This window comes from Pipistrellus kuhlii, unplaced genomic scaffold, assembly GCF_014108245.1.
Source record: "Pipistrellus kuhlii isolate mPipKuh1 unplaced genomic scaffold, mPipKuh1.p scaffold_m20_p_10, whole genome shotgun sequence".
Classification (NCBI taxonomy): Eukaryota; Metazoa; Chordata; class Mammalia; order Chiroptera; family Vespertilionidae; genus Pipistrellus; species Pipistrellus kuhlii.
Window position 1 is genome coordinate 18,659,777 of NW_023425405.1, and position 18,248 is coordinate 18,678,024.

At 36.2% G+C, this 18,248-nt stretch overlaps 1 protein-coding gene across 6 annotated transcripts in view; it reads left to right on the forward strand.

Annotated features, from left to right (window-relative positions):
* The window catches only part of TRIM24 (tripartite motif containing 24), an 86,863-nt gene extending 80,894 nt beyond the window's left edge, over nt 1-5,969 (forward strand). For 4 of the 6 annotated variants that reach the window (XM_036428131.2, XM_036428124.2, XM_036428116.2 and 1 more), the window contains exons 16-19: nt 915-1,047; nt 2,487-2,561; nt 4,257-4,406; nt 5,204-5,969. In XM_036428131.2, the coding sequence (XP_036284024.1) occupies nt 915-1,047; nt 2,487-2,561; nt 4,257-4,406; nt 5,204-5,413 (568 nt within the window). In that variant the 3' untranslated portion in view covers nt 5,414-5,969. Of the gene's footprint in view, nt 1-914; nt 1,048-2,486; nt 2,562-4,256; nt 4,407-5,203 lie in introns of those variants that run through there. The other 2 variants (XM_036428139.2, XM_036428147.2) reach the window with 2 other exon arrangements.
* Nucleotides 5,970-18,248: the final 12,279 nt, after the last annotated feature.

An 18,248-nucleotide genomic window follows, 5' to 3' on the forward strand; every position in this document is an offset into this window, starting at 1 on the left:
ATAATAATGGGCCAGTACTCTATCCACTGAGCCAAACTGGCTAGGGCTAAAGAAACATTTTTAGACATGCATGCAAGCCTGAAAAAATTTAATTTCCATGTACTTATTCTCAGGAAACTATTTTACAATATCATTCATCAAGTATGGAGCAAACCAAGAAAGGAAAACAGGAACCCAGAAATGGGATAGAACACAGAGCGGGGGCAAAGAAAAGGGTGACAGTTATAATCTAAAACCATTGTAAAACCTTAAAAATAAAAGTCCACTTGGCACAAATGCATACTTCATAATGTACAACATAGTGTTTCCTTCCCATACCCTGCCTCTTAATTCCCTATGCTTCTCTCAAAAACCTAGTGTTACAAAAAACAACTTTAAATGATTACATGGGATTGCCATAAAGAGCAATGGTCCTTATGCACAACTGCCACAATTGTTTGGCAGGCACTGACATTTATAAATATCACAAGTAAATTCTCACAGTCCCTTTGAGATGATGAAGAAGAGCATTGAGATAATATCTCAGTTCCTCAAAGGATATACTATTTAAAATATAATTTCAAACAAATTTACAAGAATAGTAACAAGAATGTTTTTTGTCTTGAATTATTTGGGCTAAAAATATGAGTTATACATCACATCAGCCATAGACTAATGTGTGTTTATTTTGTATATGTATTTCTTATCTCCTTAACTAGACTTATATTTATACCACTTAGGCTCTTGCATTATGACAACTGTTTAGCTCTCTCAGGATGGAGCTGAGTGCATAGTAGATGTATAGTAATTCTTCAGTGATTGAAATTCATGCAAATAAATAATTCTGTATCATAGATGGCATGGATGAGGTAGGAAAGAGATACAGTGAGTAATGATAGTATGCATTATAATTCAAATACTTTATCCCCCAACAGTGGAGAGTGGATTTGCACTTTCTGCCGAGACTTATCCAAACCAGAAGTTGAATATGATTGTGATGCTCCCAGTCACAACTCAGAAAAAAAGAAAACAGAAAGCCTTGGTAAATTAACACCAATAGATAAAAGGGTAAGTTTTTGAGCACGTCCAACCTAGACTGTTTATACTTTGGTTTTGCTTTGGTTAGATGCATTATTGTAATGCAGGTGTGCTTTTCACATTAACTTTTTTTTTAATTTAATATATTTTATTGATTTTTTACAGAGAGGAAGGGAGAGGGATAGAGAGCTAGAAACATCGATGAGAGAGAATCCTCGACCAGCTGCCTCTTGCACACCCCCTACTGGGGATGTGCCCGCAACCAAGGTACATGCCCTTGACTGGAATCGAACCCAGGACCCTTGAGTCTGCAGGCTGACGCTCTATCCACTGAGCCAAACCGGTTTCGGCTCACATTAACTTCTTTTTTCTCTAATATTTATTTCCACAAAAGTATAGGGATTTTAAATAATATACTTAGAGGCAGACTAACCTTTTTTAGTTAAAAAAAAAATTGTAGTACTACATATACATTTTCTAGAAACTGAAAATATTGTACTTGAACAACGTAGAATGTGTGTCCTTTATGTGGCCAGCACTTTGGTGTACTTTAGTAAATTTGTTTTGTTTTATTTCTATAGATAGGTTTTCTTCCCCAGAATTTGTTGAGAGATGAGTTTTTCTATTTCCATTCTTTCATCCAGTGTTACTAGGTTTATACCTTAAAGCCAGATAAAATATTTAACTGTAATTAACATTTAAACCTACTAAATCAACACTCTGTATTATTAAAGAAGTTCCTTTGCTCAATTATTAGGTAGAACAAAGAGTATGAAAGTTGTCATGCAAGAGGGGGGCCAGACACGCATTACAGTGCTTCAGCTTTGTATAAGCCCCTAAGCAGAGAAGTAGCAGAGTGCATGATAGCACCATCTGCCTTAGGGCTTTAGGATTGTACACACCAGGAAAGGACTCCACCTTTAGATCTCTTCTTTTATTCTCTACTAATAATTTAATACAAATTGGAAAAATAGCCGAAACCGGTTTGGCTCAGTGGATAGAGCATCGGCCTGCGAACTGAAAGGTCCCGGGTTCAATTCCGGTCAAGGGCATGTACTAGGTTGCGGGCACATCCCCAGTAGGGGATGTGCAAGAGGCAGCTGATCGATGATTCTCTCTCATCAATGTTTCTAACACTCTATCCCTCTCTCTTCCTCTCTGTAAAAAATCAATAAAATATATTTAAAAAAATTTTTTGAGAAATAAGTGGAAATTTATTCTTAAAAGCTTCAAATTGGTTTCTAGTTATAATGTGTTTATTTCTATAATTACAAAGGACTGCTCTCATATATCACATAAACCCCAAGCTATCAAAAGTACAGTTCAATAAATGAGATAAAAACTCTTAAGTATCAATATACTTTTCTTGTATTCATCTGGTTTTAATTTTTATTCTGGTACTTTGATATATATGACATTGTTATAAAAAATAAGCTGTGACTTCATTTTATTTTTTATTTTTTGCTTAGAAGTGTGAACGCCTACTTTTATTTCTTTATTGCCATGAAATGAGCCTGGCTTTTCAAGACCCAGTTCCTCTAACTGTAAGTATTAATGTCATTTTGTCCATTTTTATACCATGGAATGATTTTTCTACAACTTTATTTATAATCATCTAGCTTCTGTACCATTTTTCAGTAGTTAGTTTCTTATGTCTAATCTTAAATCTTGATACATACTGAAAGCTTTGATCTTAAATGTTTTTTAATGTTAAATAATTGGCCCAAAACATCTATTCATTTCTCATATTTTTTTTTTTTTTAAATATATTTTATGACTTTTTACATAGAGGAAGGGAGAGAGATAGAGAGCTAGAAACGTCGATGAGAGAGAAACATTGACCAGCTGCCTCTTGCAAACCCCCTACCGGAGATGTGCCCGTAACCAACGTACATGCCCCTGACCAGAATCGAACTTGGGACCTTTCAGTCCACAGACCAACGCTCTACCACTGAGCCAAACCGGTTTCGGCTCTCATACATTCTTACACCTCATGTATTTTACCTACTTTTCTCTGTAATGATCTCCATCACTTGCCTGTTAGGATATTTAGGTATATATCTCCTTAACTGTTGAGGGGGAAATTTCCCATTTGAGATAAATCCCTTCCAAATTCTCTGTTCATATTTTAATGTATATGTCCATATTTCAGTCTGCAGGTCGACGCTCTATCCACTGAGCTAAACCAGTTTTGGCTATATGTCCATATTTCAAAGATTAAGTAGACTTTTAACACTAGAAGATGGTGCATGTGCATTGCATGTGTATTATCAAATTGACTTCAGAAAGGTTCATATTGAAAGTTTGATGAGACTTTAATGCACAATCTCCACTAATACTAGCAGCATATATTTTAGCAGCCAATTGCCACATCATTAGTCTTGTACTGACTTGTTTGATGTGCGCAAAGGAAATATTTTGCTTTTGGAAAAACAAGAAAAATAGGTTTATTTTTGTTATACTTATTAATTTGTGCAGTTAGTTAGTGTCTGGTAAGTTAATATTCAAGAAAAGAATATTAATTTTTATTACAACGTTCTATTTTATGATAATGATCATTTATTTCAGCCCTTTGTATTAAGCATGTCTCTATCCAAATAACCCTACATTTCTATGAAAATTGAAGGTTTTGGGTTTTTTTTTTTTAGCTCACATAAACTTAAACCTTGTTTATTTGGCCCATGTTAGCCTTTGAGTTTGACATGCTTGCTCTAGGGCTAGTAATTGCTTTCTGTTTAATAATGAAGGAGATTAGAGAAGGAGGTCTATCAGGGATAGGTGATTTTATAAAATTAAAAAATATTTGGTGAAGCTCTAGCTGGTTTGCTCAGTGATTAGAACATTGGTCCATGGACCAACAGGTGCCAGATTCAATTCCAATCAAAGGCACGTACCTTGGCTACAGGCTCAATCCCTGGCCCTAGGTCAGGGCACATGTGGGATGCGATCAATAGATGTGTCACTCTCACATACGTGTTTCTCTGTCTCTCCCTCTCCCTTCTACACTCTTTCAGGGGGGGGAAATTCCTCGGGGAGAGGATTAACAATAAATAAATGTTGCAATTTTTTGAAAAAAGTGATACAAAACATTTTCCACTGTGTGGAAGGCTGTAGGCACATGCTGCACAGGTTTTCTTAGCAATGACAAAAGAGTACAATTTGAATTTTATGCTACTACTTGTAGAATTTATTTAGGACGAGGTAGAATTTACATGATAGTATCTCTCTTATTTCAAAAGGTGCCTGATTATTACAAAATAATTAAAAACCCAATGGACTTGTCAACTATCAAGAAAAGACTACAAGAAGAGTATTACATGTATACAAAGCCTGAGGATTTTGTAGCTGACTTTAGATTAATCTTTCAGAACTGTGCTGAATTCAATGAGGTGATGTGGAAGGGGGAGGGGAGATTAATAGTTATATTGAAAGCAAGGTTAAACCAAACATTTTAACAGCAAACAAGGACATTAAGATAATCTATTTATGTTAGCATGAATTTTCAAATGTTTGAGTCTCTCAGAGAATGATTTTATCCATATTTATATTCCAATATTTATTATATGTTGAGTGGAAATGCATATTATAGCTGACAACTGAAAACACTTTAGAAAATATTTTTATCTAACCTAGAAGCATTCTTTGTCATTCTTACCTTTATTTCTTAGAATATAGCATTTCCATACTTAAGTGGGGTTTGTTTTGTTTTTTTATATTGATCTTGAAATATTAAAGATGTGGTCTAAATAGCTTTAATTTTAATATTTTCTCATTTGTCAGTTTATCCAAATAGCTGTTAGACTTAGAGTCTTGTTCTATGTATTGGTTACTCATTCCAGAGTTCCACATTTTATATGTTCTGAAAATACTTATTATATAATACTATAATTATGACATCTTTTTATCTGTTTGGGAATCCAGTCCTGCAACTGCCATGCCCTTGTAGAATAAGCCAGATGAGTCAAAGTCTTTTGTTTACCTTTTGTGACCTTCTCTACACTTTGTTTAACCCCAGACCATTATTTACTTTATATCAATGACATTGTATAAATATTTTTCCAAATTAATCCACTGGTATTCTTAATTTCAAGTTAAAAGGGAACAAAAATGTGAGACATTTACTACTTTTGGCTGTCTAAATGTTGGTATCAATATTTTAATTCATATTTTTATTTTTACCCAACAGCCTGATTCAGAAGTAGCCAGCGCTGGTTTAAAGCTTGAAAGCTATTTCGAAGAACTTCTAAAAAACCTTTATCCAGAAAAACGGTTTCCTAAACTTGAATTCAAGAATGAATCAGAAGATAATAAATTTAGTGATGACTCAGACGATGACTTTGTACAGCCTCGGAAGAAACGCCTCAAAAGCGTAGAGGATCGCCAGTTACTTAAATAAGTAGCACCATTGGCGCGTGCTGATTTTTAGATTTTTTTTTCTCAAAAATTATTTTGTAAATAATTTAACATCATTACAAAGAAGAATTTGTGACAATGTTGATCTATAATTTTTTGATGTTTACTAGATTTTGTTTTTCTTAACCCATTTTTTTAAACTTCTGATTAATAAAAAAGGGGAAGGAGAGAGGAAGAAGAAAGAAGCACCACCAACAAAATAAAGACATTGTTCCTACTTTCTGGATTTCAAAACTGTAATCTAGAATGATTACTATAGAAAGGAAATAGACTTCATGTGAATTCTAAGTTGAAATTTTAATGTGGTTTGGATGTGTGCATTAATCCATTTTTAGAAAATACCACTACTAATTATGGCCCAACCATGAGTTAGGTGTACTGTACTTAAGAACAGCTGGGCCACAGTGAAGTAACATGGATGATTATAAGAGTTCTATTGTAGAATGCCTACTGGTGCAACAAGACCTAGATTAGGCACTATTAAGAAGGCACCTATAGTCATGTAAGATGGCAATTGTATTAAAGAAAAAATGGGAAAACAAGTGTTTTTTATTTATTTTTTTCTTGTCTGTAGAGATGTTTGGTATAGCAGATTTTCAAGGCCATTTTCATACATTTCTTAATTGAACTTCTTCCACTGAGAAAGTAAGTGAGCACATTTGGTTTTACTGTATGTCTATCTGTGGTTTTGTTGCTTGTTTTAATTGTGCAGATCTTTATATGAAGACATTGTTAGCAGTATGGTTTTTAGTGGAACACCTGAAATATGAAATACAGTTGTGTGCAGTATTTGATGTGAGGACTTAAAAAAAATACACTCTGAAAGGGACTAGTTTTTGTTGTTTTTATCTGTCTTTATAATTCGGAATGAAAATGTATTGTGGAATTTGGGAACAGGAAATTGGTGAGAATTATAGTGAAATTTTAATTTTTTCCCCTGAAGCATCCATTTCCTATTTTTAAGAGTCAGACTTTCAAATTGGTTCTTGGATCTCACTTAATTCTGAATTTCATTTATATGCTTCCAATAAGATACAAAAGATGTCTTCTGAGGGCAAGCATATTCCTTAATGGGCCAGACCTAGCTAATTTAACTGACATTCATTAATTCTTTATTGGTCAGTGTCAAAGAAGGAAACTAGATTAAGAGAGTGCCCCTTGCTAATTTAACGTTTGATAAAATATTTACATATGAATTATTTTTAGTTTGCCAAAGTAAACCTTTATTTATAAAATACTAATTGTCTGAGAACATTTTTCTCTTTAGGCTGATGGAATGAAAATATGGCTGTCTATTTATTTATTTATTTATTTATTTATTGAGTTTTTTACAGAGAGGAAGGGAGAGGGATAGAGAGCCAGAAACGTCGACGAGAGAGAAACATCGACCAGCTGCCTCTTGCACAACCCCCACCGGGGATGTGCCCGCAACCAAGGTACATGCCCTTGACCGGAACCAAACCCGGGATCCTTCAGTTCGCAGACTGATGCTCTACCACTGAGCCAAACCGGTTTCGGCGAAAATATGGCTGTCTTGAAAGAATTACTTTTTGTAAGGTATCATCTTCCATGAATTAAACCTAGAGTACGTGATTTTATCCATGTAGCATGGCTTCCTAAAATGACAATTTGAAAATATTCTATGGCTAATTGACTGGGTTTTCAGACATTGATAAAGATAAAATAATGAGAGAAGAACTTACTAGCAATAGTGTCTCACTTTCTATATAGATTTAATGCTTTTCTAGAGTGTAAATTATGAATTAATGGTTAAAAAGTCTTAAATCTTTTCAAATTTGTATTCAGGTTAATTATGGTGGTGGTGGTAATGTTTTGAATATGCATTTGACATTCTCCACAGACTGAACAAATTTTCATAATCGCATATATACCATTGTTTTATTTTGTACCAGCATTTTTGCACACCAGATGTTGAGCTTTTAGTAGTAAGTTTAATGTTGGTATCTTAAAATATTGTTTTTCTGACAGTTTGTTTTTCCATATTTGTCTTCAGAGTTGAAACAGGACAATAAAGATAAATTTTGAGAAGGATCACAAAGGGAAGTAGCACTAAACAGGAAATATATAATATTTTCTAAAGGCATCCAAGCCAGAATTTCTAACATACTCAAAACTTTCACTGATATATTCAGTGCCATATTAATCTTTTAAAACAGTATTTAAAGTAAGTGTTATTCTCTTTAAATAACATTCAGTTACACTTTATGGTTAAAGTCCTGTGACCATATTAACAGGCATCTATATACTCAGGTGAATCCCAACTAAGTATTCCTTAAATTCTAATAGACAGCTGTAAGATATCCTAACTTTATACACCACCTGCTCACTTGCTGAGCATCCTCCCAAAAGTTTAGTGCAATTCAAACAATCTTGGCCTAATAGAAAAACACTCCAGTCTTTATCTCTGATTCAAAAACTCCAGGAGATTTCCCTCTCGATTTGGAAACAAGAGCCCAGTATCATACCTTTAATGGGGGCTTATGAACAAAGAGAGCATATGGGAGGTAGGATTTACTCAATTCCAACTCATTGAAAGCTTTCCCAGATGCCAATCATTTGATCTTTCCAGCAATAAGGAAACCCAAGTGTACAGTCAGTGACTTATATGACCTTGGCAAAATGTATAAATGGACTGAGATATACCTAGCATATTAAATTCAAAATGTATTTGTACATCAGCATCTGGCAATGCAATCATTTTGTCCTTTGAATTAACAGGTCCTACCTACCTTTTCTGAATGGAGGGGTAGAAAATTGGAAAATGCTAAGAGGAAATATTCTCTTGCCTGGGTAGTTTTAACTTTCTTATCTAAACTAAAGAGGCTCCACATTTTACTACAACATAATAGTGTAGTTGTAACATAACTTAGGAATGCTTTCAGAAAGTTTCACTCCAAAAGGTGAGTAGTAGACAGACCTTTACTCTTTATGAAATTGCATTTTAAAGTCTTACGATGATGCAGTGTTTAAACTTTTGAATTTGGGTTTCATGGAGAGACTAGACAGTAAAAGAAGGAACTCCTCCTTTTGCTGAGCCCTGATCTACAAATGCATATTCAAATGTGAATCCCAAAAATAAGTTGCTTCATGTGATGAACAGAACATTTTTAGGTTTAAACTGAAGATATACTCATTTTCTGTTTATCTGCACTTGTTATGAATGAGAGAAATCAAGTGATCTGATTAGCCATTAAAATTATGGACATGATCATGAGTTCAACTATCTAATTTCTTATTGAAATAGAGCACCTCCTTTTAAATAATCATGTACATATTTTTTAAGTCTTTTATAACCTCATGTAAATTTATAGTTGAAGTCTTTTTACAAACATCACCCTGTCATTTGGGTGTGAATTTATTGTCATAATTCACATGCTGGTGGCTCATGTTTTTGAGTGAGAATAATGCTAGCCAATCAGATCACAATTTCTATCTCCATGGAGATTTTGCTTATTGTGAAGGACATCTGAGATATAGTCCTTGTTTGTTTGCTTGTTTAATTTTAGAGAGCCAACTAACTGGTGCTTTGTTTTAATAAAAATAAGCATCGATTGATTTTTACTATGAATATTTTATCACAACAAGGATTTTTTTAATGAAAAACTATGTTCAGTAGAATTTAAACTAGTTTGAGTCTGCCTTCTGTACTTAATCTTTGTGTTTCTCTGTAAAAATGATACATAGGGACAAACTACTAGTTCATAATAATAGGAAATTTTAAAATTCTAACACAGGTATTTCACCACTTGAAGGGAGTGAAAAATATCTTCAAATGCTGATTTCCACTTTTCTCCCCCCAAAAAGAAGCTATTGGCTCAGTGGTTGAGCATCAACCTATGAACTAGGAGGTTACGAGTTTGATTCCTGGTCAGGGCACATACCCAAGTTTGGGGCTCGATCCCCAGAGTGGGCGTACAGGAGGCAGCCAGTCAATCGATAATTCTTATTGTTTCTGCCTCTCCCTCTCCGTTCCTTTCTGCAATAAGTAAAAAATATATTTTAAAAGGCGGGGATGGGGTTATGAGGAACTGTTGGGAGAGGAGGATGTTATACAAAGTACGAGTGATTATTTTTACAAGTCACTTTGAAAATTTACCTATATTAATTTTACCTAAAAGGTTAGAAAGTTTTTGTTTGTTTGTTTGTTTTTTAAATAGATTTTATTGATTTTCCACAGAGAGGAAGGGAGAGGGATAGAGAGCTAGAAACGTCGATGAGAAACATCGACCAGCTGCCTCTTGCACACCCCCTACCGGGGATGTGCCCGCAACCCAGGTACATGCCCTTGGCCGGAATTGAACCTGAGACCTTTCAGTCCGCAGACCGATGCTCTACCACTGAGCCAAACCGGTTTCGGCAAGGTTAGAAAGTTTTGATTCACAGAAATAACTTCTTACAACTTACTATTGGATATTTAATAGATCTTACTTTGATGGGGATGAGAACAGCCTTCTATTTGATTTGTAAATGAGTTTTTAAATAGAATACCGTATTTTTTGGACCATAAGACACTCCGGACCATAAGACGCACCAGTTTTTAGAGAAGGGAAATGAAGAAAAAAAGATTCTGAAACAAATAGTGTCCTAAAATATTTTATGTGCATTAAAACCCAACATCACAGTCATAAACACATGTAATCAACCCTGTAAAGTAAACAGCAGCATTTAGAACCATTTTAGAGCCGGGCAAGCACACAGAGACCACACAGAGCCGGGCAAGTAAAAAAACTTTTTTTTTAAAAGTATATGTGTAGGCTATATTTGGACCATAAGACGCAGGGACTTTTTCCCCCCACTTCTGGGGGGGGAAAAAAGTGCGTCTTATGGTCCGAAAAATACGGTAGGTCTTAATTTGAGTCCTAAAAATATCCTTTCTTAGAAGTTATAAGTTAAATATTGCAAAAAAAAATTTTCTGACACTTTAAAACAGCCTTTCTTCTCTAATACATTTAAAAGTTGTTGATAAAAGAATGTTCAAATCTGCAGAAAGCTCTGTCAGAATTTGAGCCAAGATTTGAGGACATTCCCTAAAGCAAGATCTTCCCCCCCTCTTTCCCCCCCCCCTTTTTTTTAAAATATATTTTATTGACTTCTTAAAGAGAGGAAAGGAGAGGGATAGAGAGTTAGAAATATCAATGAGAGAGAAACATCGATTCAGCTGCCTCCTGCACACTCCCCACTGGGGATGTGCCCGCAACCAAGGTTCTTGCCCCTTTACCAGAATCGAACCTGAGGTCCCCGAGTCCGTAGGCTGACGCTCTATCCACTGAGCCAAACCTGTCAGGGCTAAAGCAAGATCTTAACAGACAGAAAATGCTGTAGAGGATGGCAGTTTAGCAGCTTATTTTATACATTTAGAATTAGAAAACGTAAGGGAGATTGTATGGAATCTGTTGGTGGTACATTAAAAAGGCAAGAGAAAGCAACCCATGGAAATGCTCAAGATTGGAGAAAAAGGGAAATGAAGAGGAACATGCTTCCTTTTACATTGGTGGGTACAGGAGAGTTAATTAACATTTACAGCACATAGAGATGGTATGCCGAAACAAGATAACAATGAAGTGTTAACGTTGTCTCCAGAGTAGGTGGTTGTGCCTCAGAGGGGTCTGGAAAAGAAATTTAATTGAACATTTCAAAGGTATGTTATCCTAGATGCGTAAGAGCAATGGACAGGGCTCTTCTAAGGTAAGTGATTGTCTTGCTAAGGAAGCAGTAGTCCTGGCTAAGCTCGTGGGTCTACTGTGCAGTCCCTTTTTGTTCACAAAGTTGTCTGCGTGTCTCAGGAGACCTGTGAGTATGAATCCTTTGCCTATGTTCTATAATGCCTTTAATCCCAGTGAGCCAGAAAATTGAGTCAGGAATCTTGCCATTGAAAATGACTGAGTCCAGGTTTGATTGTTTTAGGGAGGAAATAAAATACATGGGTCAACCAGGTTAAGGACTTTTCCCACTTGGAATAGCAATATACTGACCTGAGAAGTGGCATATCCCCAAAGAAGATAAGTGTCCTTAAAAGGAGAGGAGGAATGGCAAGACAGTCAGGAACAACAATTCAGAGGGCCACCAGTTGCCACTTTGACAGTGATTCTGGTTCTCTAATCTGCTTGTACTAGGCATGTGTTAAAAAAGATCAACTACAAAAAGTCCAGAATAAAGGTTTTGGCATTTATATTACAGGAGTTTTTGCCAGTATAGACTATGCTTTTAAAGAGTTCCAGAAAATCCCCTCTATATGTCATTTGATTCAGACAAATTCAACCTCTATCATATTACATAAAATAAAATATGCTTGTACTGAGATTCCACTTATATTATTACTGTTTCCAGTACTTCAACGAGTATTGTTTTTTTTCATAGGCTGTGAAAATCAATCCAAAAACATTGATAGGTGATAGGAAATTTATTGACTTTCATTTCTACTAATAACCAATAGTAGAAATGTAAACAAAACATTTATCAAGGATTTCTCAAATTTAGTGTTCAATTAAATTTGTTGTTAGAGTTTTCTGGTCATTTAGTGTCTTCTAGGAATTCTGGTTGCTAGACAGTGCTGAACAACATCACAAAGTTCCTTAAGTCTGGACAACCCCACAACTATTGAAAGTTCCTGAATTTGGGAAGGTGCTTGAGCATCAGGTTTGTCATTGGTTGGCTCTGATTTTAATTATAAATGGCTGCTGTAAGCTTTGAAAAAAAAAAAAAAATTACCATTGACATACCAGAGAGGAAAGGAGAGGGAGAAAAAGATAGAAACATCAATGATGAGAGAGACTCATTGGGTGGCGCCTCCTGCATTAACCCCTTCCCCTGCTGGGGATTAAGTCGAATCCCAGGCATGTGTCCTTGACTGGAATCAAACTGGGACCCATCCATCCACAAGCTGGAGTTCTATCCACTGAGCCAAACCAGCTAAGGCGGTAATTTGTGTTTCTTAATCCCTTTACCTTTTTTTCACCAATTCCACTAACTCTGACACCCATCAATTTGTTCTCGGTATCTGAGAGTTTGTTTTGTTTGTTCACTTATTTTTTTATTTATTTTAGATTCTACATATAAGTGAAATCATATATTTGTCTTTTTTCTGTATGACTCATTTTACTTAGCATAATACCTCTAGGGCCATCCACGTAGTCATAATTGGTAAGATTATGACTGAGTGACGTTCAATTGTACATACGGACCACATCATCTTTATCCAATTGTCAATAGACACTGAAGTTGCTAACATATCTTGACTATTGTAATAATAATGCTGCAATGAACATACCTTGTTTTTAGTAAAATCTTACTTTTTATTTATTGTTGCCAGTGTTACATATGTCTCCTCTTCCCCTCCCCACCATTGACCCCCTCAAGCCCACCCCCCACCCCAGGCTTTCACCCCCCCCCCCCAATATATGCATGCCCTCATCTATGTCCATGGGCATGTATATATGCATGGGTTAATTATCTCCCACTCACCCACCTTCCCCTGCCTTCCCTCCCAAGATTTCTACACACTGTTCCATGTCTCTGGATCCATTCCATTCATCAGTTTATTTTGTTTCTTAGATCCTATATCTGACTTGAGATCATGTCTTTCTCTGACTTATTTCACTTAGCATGATACCCTCCAGGCACCCCCCCCCCCCCAATTCTGTCTCAAATGGTGAGGGATCCTTTTTATATACACACACACACACACACACACACACACTGTTGCATAGTATTTCATGGGGTAAATGTACCACAGCTTTTTATCCACTCATCTACTGATGGGCACTTGGGCTGTTTCCAGATCTTAGCTATTATAAATAGGGCTGCTATGTACATAGGGTTACAGACTAGTCCATTCTTTCTGATTGGTATTTTGGATCTCTCCCCAGAATGCATCACTGGGTCAAATGGCAGTTCTATTTGTGAGGAAACTCCATACTGTTTTCTATAATGGCTTCTTTATTGGTCTGAATCCCCACCAGCAGAGTATGTACTAGGGTTCCCTTTTCTCCACATCCTTGCCAGGAGTTAGTCGATGGCAACCATTCTAACAGATGTGAGGTGATATCTCATTGTTGTTTTAATTTGCATCTCTTTGATGATCAGTGACTGTGAGCATTTTTTCATAGGTCTCTGGGCCATCTGTATGTCCACTTTATTTTTTATTTTTTTTTAATATATTTTATTGATTTTGTATAGAGAGGAAGGGAGAGAGATAGAAACATCGATGAGAGTCATCGATCAGTTGCCTCTTGCACACCCCCTACTGGGGATATGCCCGCAACCAAGGTACATGCCCTTGACCGGAATCGAACCCGGGTCCCTTCAGTCCCCAAGCCGACGCTCTATCCATTGAGCTAAACCGGTTTCGGCTGTATGTCCACTTTAGAGAAGTGTCTATGTCCTTTGCCCATTTATATTATTTGCCTTCCTTTTGTTAAGTTGTATGAGTTCCTTATATAGTTTGGATATTAACCCTTTATCAGATGTATCATTGCCAAATATGTTCTCCCAAACTGGGCTCCCTTTTCATTTTGTTGATTTTTTTTTGCTCTGCAGAAGCTTCTTATTTTTATGTAGTCCCATGTGTTTATTTTTCTTAGTTTACTTTGTTCTAGGAAATGTACCTGTAAACATATTGTTACAAGAGATGTCGAAGAGGTTTTGCCTATGATTCTAGGATTTTTATTTCATAGCTTACATTGAAGTCTTTTATCCACTGTGAGTATATTCTTATGTATAATTTGGTGATCTAGTGTTTTTGTGTTTCGTTTTGTTTTTGTATGTATCTTTTCAAATTTCTAACACCATTTATTGAAGGACTGTCTTGACTCCATTGTCTGTTCCTGCCTCCTTTGTCAAATATTGAGTGTAATGGCTTGGGTCAATCTCTGTTCTGTTCCCTTGATCTATAAGTCTGTTCTTGTGCCAGTACCAGACTGTTTTGAAAACAGTGACTTTGTAGTAAACTTGGTATCCAGTATGATGATCCTGTCAACTTTGTTCTTTCTCAAGATTGTTGAGGCTCTATTTAACAAACTTTTAACGGTAAAGCAGGCAATCTACAGTCCTAAGGGAAAAGTGCAACATGGTGCACAATGTAGGAAGCTTTTATAAAATGAAAAATAAGCAGCAAAGAAGAAATTGAAGGCCTACATTGGCTTGGCAATTGGGAACTGGCATTTCTGGTCAAGCAAAGACTTTACAGGGACCGCAGCCTTGGGCCTAGAAATTTATTTCAACAGCCTCCACTCCCTTCGGCCATCCTCTCGACTATTCAAAAGGTTTGTGTTTATTTTTAATATACTAGTGTGACTCAAACTTTTGAGAGAACACAGTAGCAACCATTATTAATACCCACAGTTTGCAGTATGCTCCTGAGCCAAGGTTCCTAGACCAACTAGAACCAAGTCAGGAAATGATTTCAAAGAGGAGGATACATTTTTTAAGCCAGTTGTCTTGTTTGTGTATTTCGTTTAACTGTTTGCCAGAATTATTCTGCAAGCTTGTTTTAGAGAAACTGAGGCATTAGAAATCAGAATGAGTGTGTGTTGAAGGTTGGATTACCCTCCTTTGTAATGGCCTGGCGTGAGTGAACAAAGGCATCTTCCTAGGTTAAGGAGAATAAAAGGTTGACAGAAGAGTTATACTTTTATGGTGTAAAAATTAGGGAATGGATGGTCAAAGAGAGAATGGAGAAACCGTTCTTGGTCCTCCTGGGTCTTCCTGGGAAGCAGCAGTTGACCTCGATGTTGGCTACTTCTCTTCCTAGTCAATTTGATTTTGAGGTCTATTGTTTACAAAGTACCAGAAGTACTTTGTAAACAATAGAAGTCAGGTAGAGCATTCTTCAGTTATGAAATATACACCTCAGATTTCGACACCTTGAAATTTGGCAGTGATGTCAGTAGTCAAGAGTACGTAGGATCTTTTCCATGAATTTTACTTTTGCAAAAGGACTGGAGTAAAAAAATAACTGTAAATGACAGAAGGCTATATAATTGACTTGACAAGGAAATGGTTATTTCTGTGATGTAACAAAATACCAGGATATACCTGGTTTTTAGGAATTTTATACAGTTTCTAAAATCACTTAACTTATACCCATACAAATATAACTTAAGAAAGTTAAATAAACATTTAACATATCAAATAAGCTTAATTGGTTTAACATTTCTCTTTTACAGTTGACCTTTGAACAACATGGGTTTGAACTGTGTGAGTCCACTTATACAGATTTTTTTCATTACTGTAAATGTATTGTCCTTATGATTTTCTTAACATTTTCTTTTCTCTAGCTCAGTGTTTCCCAACCTTCTCTCATGATGAGAATCACCTGGTGGAGTTGTTAAAACACAGATTCCTGAATCCCAACTAAGAAGTGCTAAACTAGAATTTTTGGGAACATATAGGTAAAATTGTATACTTAACTAGTGCTCTAAGACAGATTTTATATACAGAGCACTAAGTTAGGTATGCAATTTTACCTATATGTTCTCAAAAATTCTAGTTTAGCACTTCTTAGTTGGGATTCAGGAATCTGTGTTTTAACAACTCCACCAGGTGATTCTCATCATGAGAGAAGGTTGGGAAACACTGCTCTAGCTTACATTTTAAGAAAATACAGTATATAACTCATACTTTTTATAACATACGAAATCTATGTTAACTGTTATTGGTAAGGCTTCTGGTCAATAGTAGGCTACTAAATTTTGGGGGAGTCAAAAGTTATATATGGATCTTTAACTGCACCCCTATCCCTTCCTGGAACGTCTCCAGTTAATTCGAAGTAAACAAGGCTTTAGAATTTGATTTGGGGGAGTTTATTTTGATAAAAACCTTTGCTTTCCAGGCCAATTTCTTAAAAGCTAGGGGAAAAAAACTTTATCTGCATTTTTTTCTTCTTTAGGTATTATAGGTGTACATATCTTACCATCGCCTCCCCCCACCCCAGAGTTTTGCGTCCATTTGGTTATGTTTATATGCATGCACACAAGTCTTTCGGTTGATCTCTTATATCCCCCACCTCTAACCTTCCCGCTGTAATTTAACATTCTGTTTGATGCTTTACTGTCTGTTTCTATCTTTTTGTTTATAATTTTATAATTATCCATAAAAATTTTGTCCTTTTAACATAAATATTTTAATTTTACACCATTGTGCTTTTTATTTTTTTATTTATTATTATTTTTTTAATCCTTAGTGAAGGAGATTTTTTTCATTGATTTTTTTTTGGGGGGGGGAGGGGTGGAAAGGGGTGAAGGGGAGAGAGAAACATGTGAGAGAGACACATTGCTCGGTTGGCTCCTGACCAGGGCCTAGGATCGAACAAGGTATGTGCCCTTGAAAGGGAATCAAACTCATGATCTTCGGGTGTTCGGGCTGGCATATACCTTTTTTCTTTTTCTTTTTTTTTTTGCACCATTGTACTTTTGATATTAAAACTAATTTTTTTAAAGCTTGTATCCATTCTAGTCTTAGCCAACTTGGTCACACAGAAAAATTTCTTTTCCACATTCTACAACTTTTTTATATCCATTTGGATTTTATCTTATGTTTCCTCTCTTGACCAAGAGAACTACTTTAGTAAGGATTCTCACTTCTCACTCTTCACCAGATTCTGCTAATTTTCCCAGCACCCCATTTTCAGGTTCCTTAATGAGTAGAGTTTAAAGTAGAGGGGATAATTCTGATATCAACCAGAATTTGACAAGGTTTTCCTTTTAGTTTTACCTGGCTGTTTAAGGGAGTCACATCAGTTTGGGGGAGAGCCATATGGGGGTCTGCCTTTGAGAGTTGATATGAGTGTTGAAGCTCCATGCGGCTCTTTGGCCCCTTGAGTGTGACTCTTCCACAAAATAGCATGGGCTGGGCAAATCTCCTTTGAAGAAGTGACATTAGGAGAAGTGTAAAAAATTTGACTCTCAAAAGAAATTTCAATCGTCGTACTGTTGATATTTGGCTCTGTTGACTGACTTTGCCGACCACTGTGTTAGAGTATTAATGGGATGTAAGGATAGAGGGGAATAGGAGGATTCACATAAGTCTTGTGTGGTTTTTTTAAATTTTATTTTATTACTGGTTTCAGAGAGGGAGAAGGAACCACCGACCAACTGCCTCTGGTCCACTGAGGACTGAGCCTGCAACCCGGGCAAGATGCCCTTGACCAGAATCAAGCCCCGGACCTTTCAGTCCACAGGTTGACACTTCATCCACTGAGCCATACCAGCCAGGGCACATCTTGTGTCTTTTATTTAGCCTTTTGGAATTTTGAATCCTTTGTGGGGGAGGAGGGGTCATGTGCATACCAACTAAAATAGGCATTCCATTCTGGTTGATCTGGAAACCCTTACTTTCATGTGCACTTTGTAAGGAAATGATCTTACCTAACTAGAACATTTGCCATAATGGTCATTGTAATGTTAGGTTGTTGCAGTAAGAGTTTGCCATTTTTGTAGAAATTCACAGTTGATAATTTTGTATGGTCCTCAAGTGATGTTATAAATATCCAGATGGCCCTTAGCAGAAAAAATGGCTCCTCACCTCAAAGCCAAATGAATATCTAAGAGGGATGTGCCACGGGTTGGGGTTTGTGTGGTGTTTTGCAGTGTACCTCATTGCATGGAATTTTTCTTGGAGGTTAGTAGGTGAACTAATTTCAATCTAATGTATTCCATTACAAACTTATCGTAGCAGAGAAGGCTTAGATTTTAGTGGTGAGTACTCTAATATCTCACAAGTGTTTGACCTGTACCCACCATTTTTCAGCTTTGGCCTCTGAGATTCCTATTAACAATTGATTTATTATTCCTTTCCTGAAA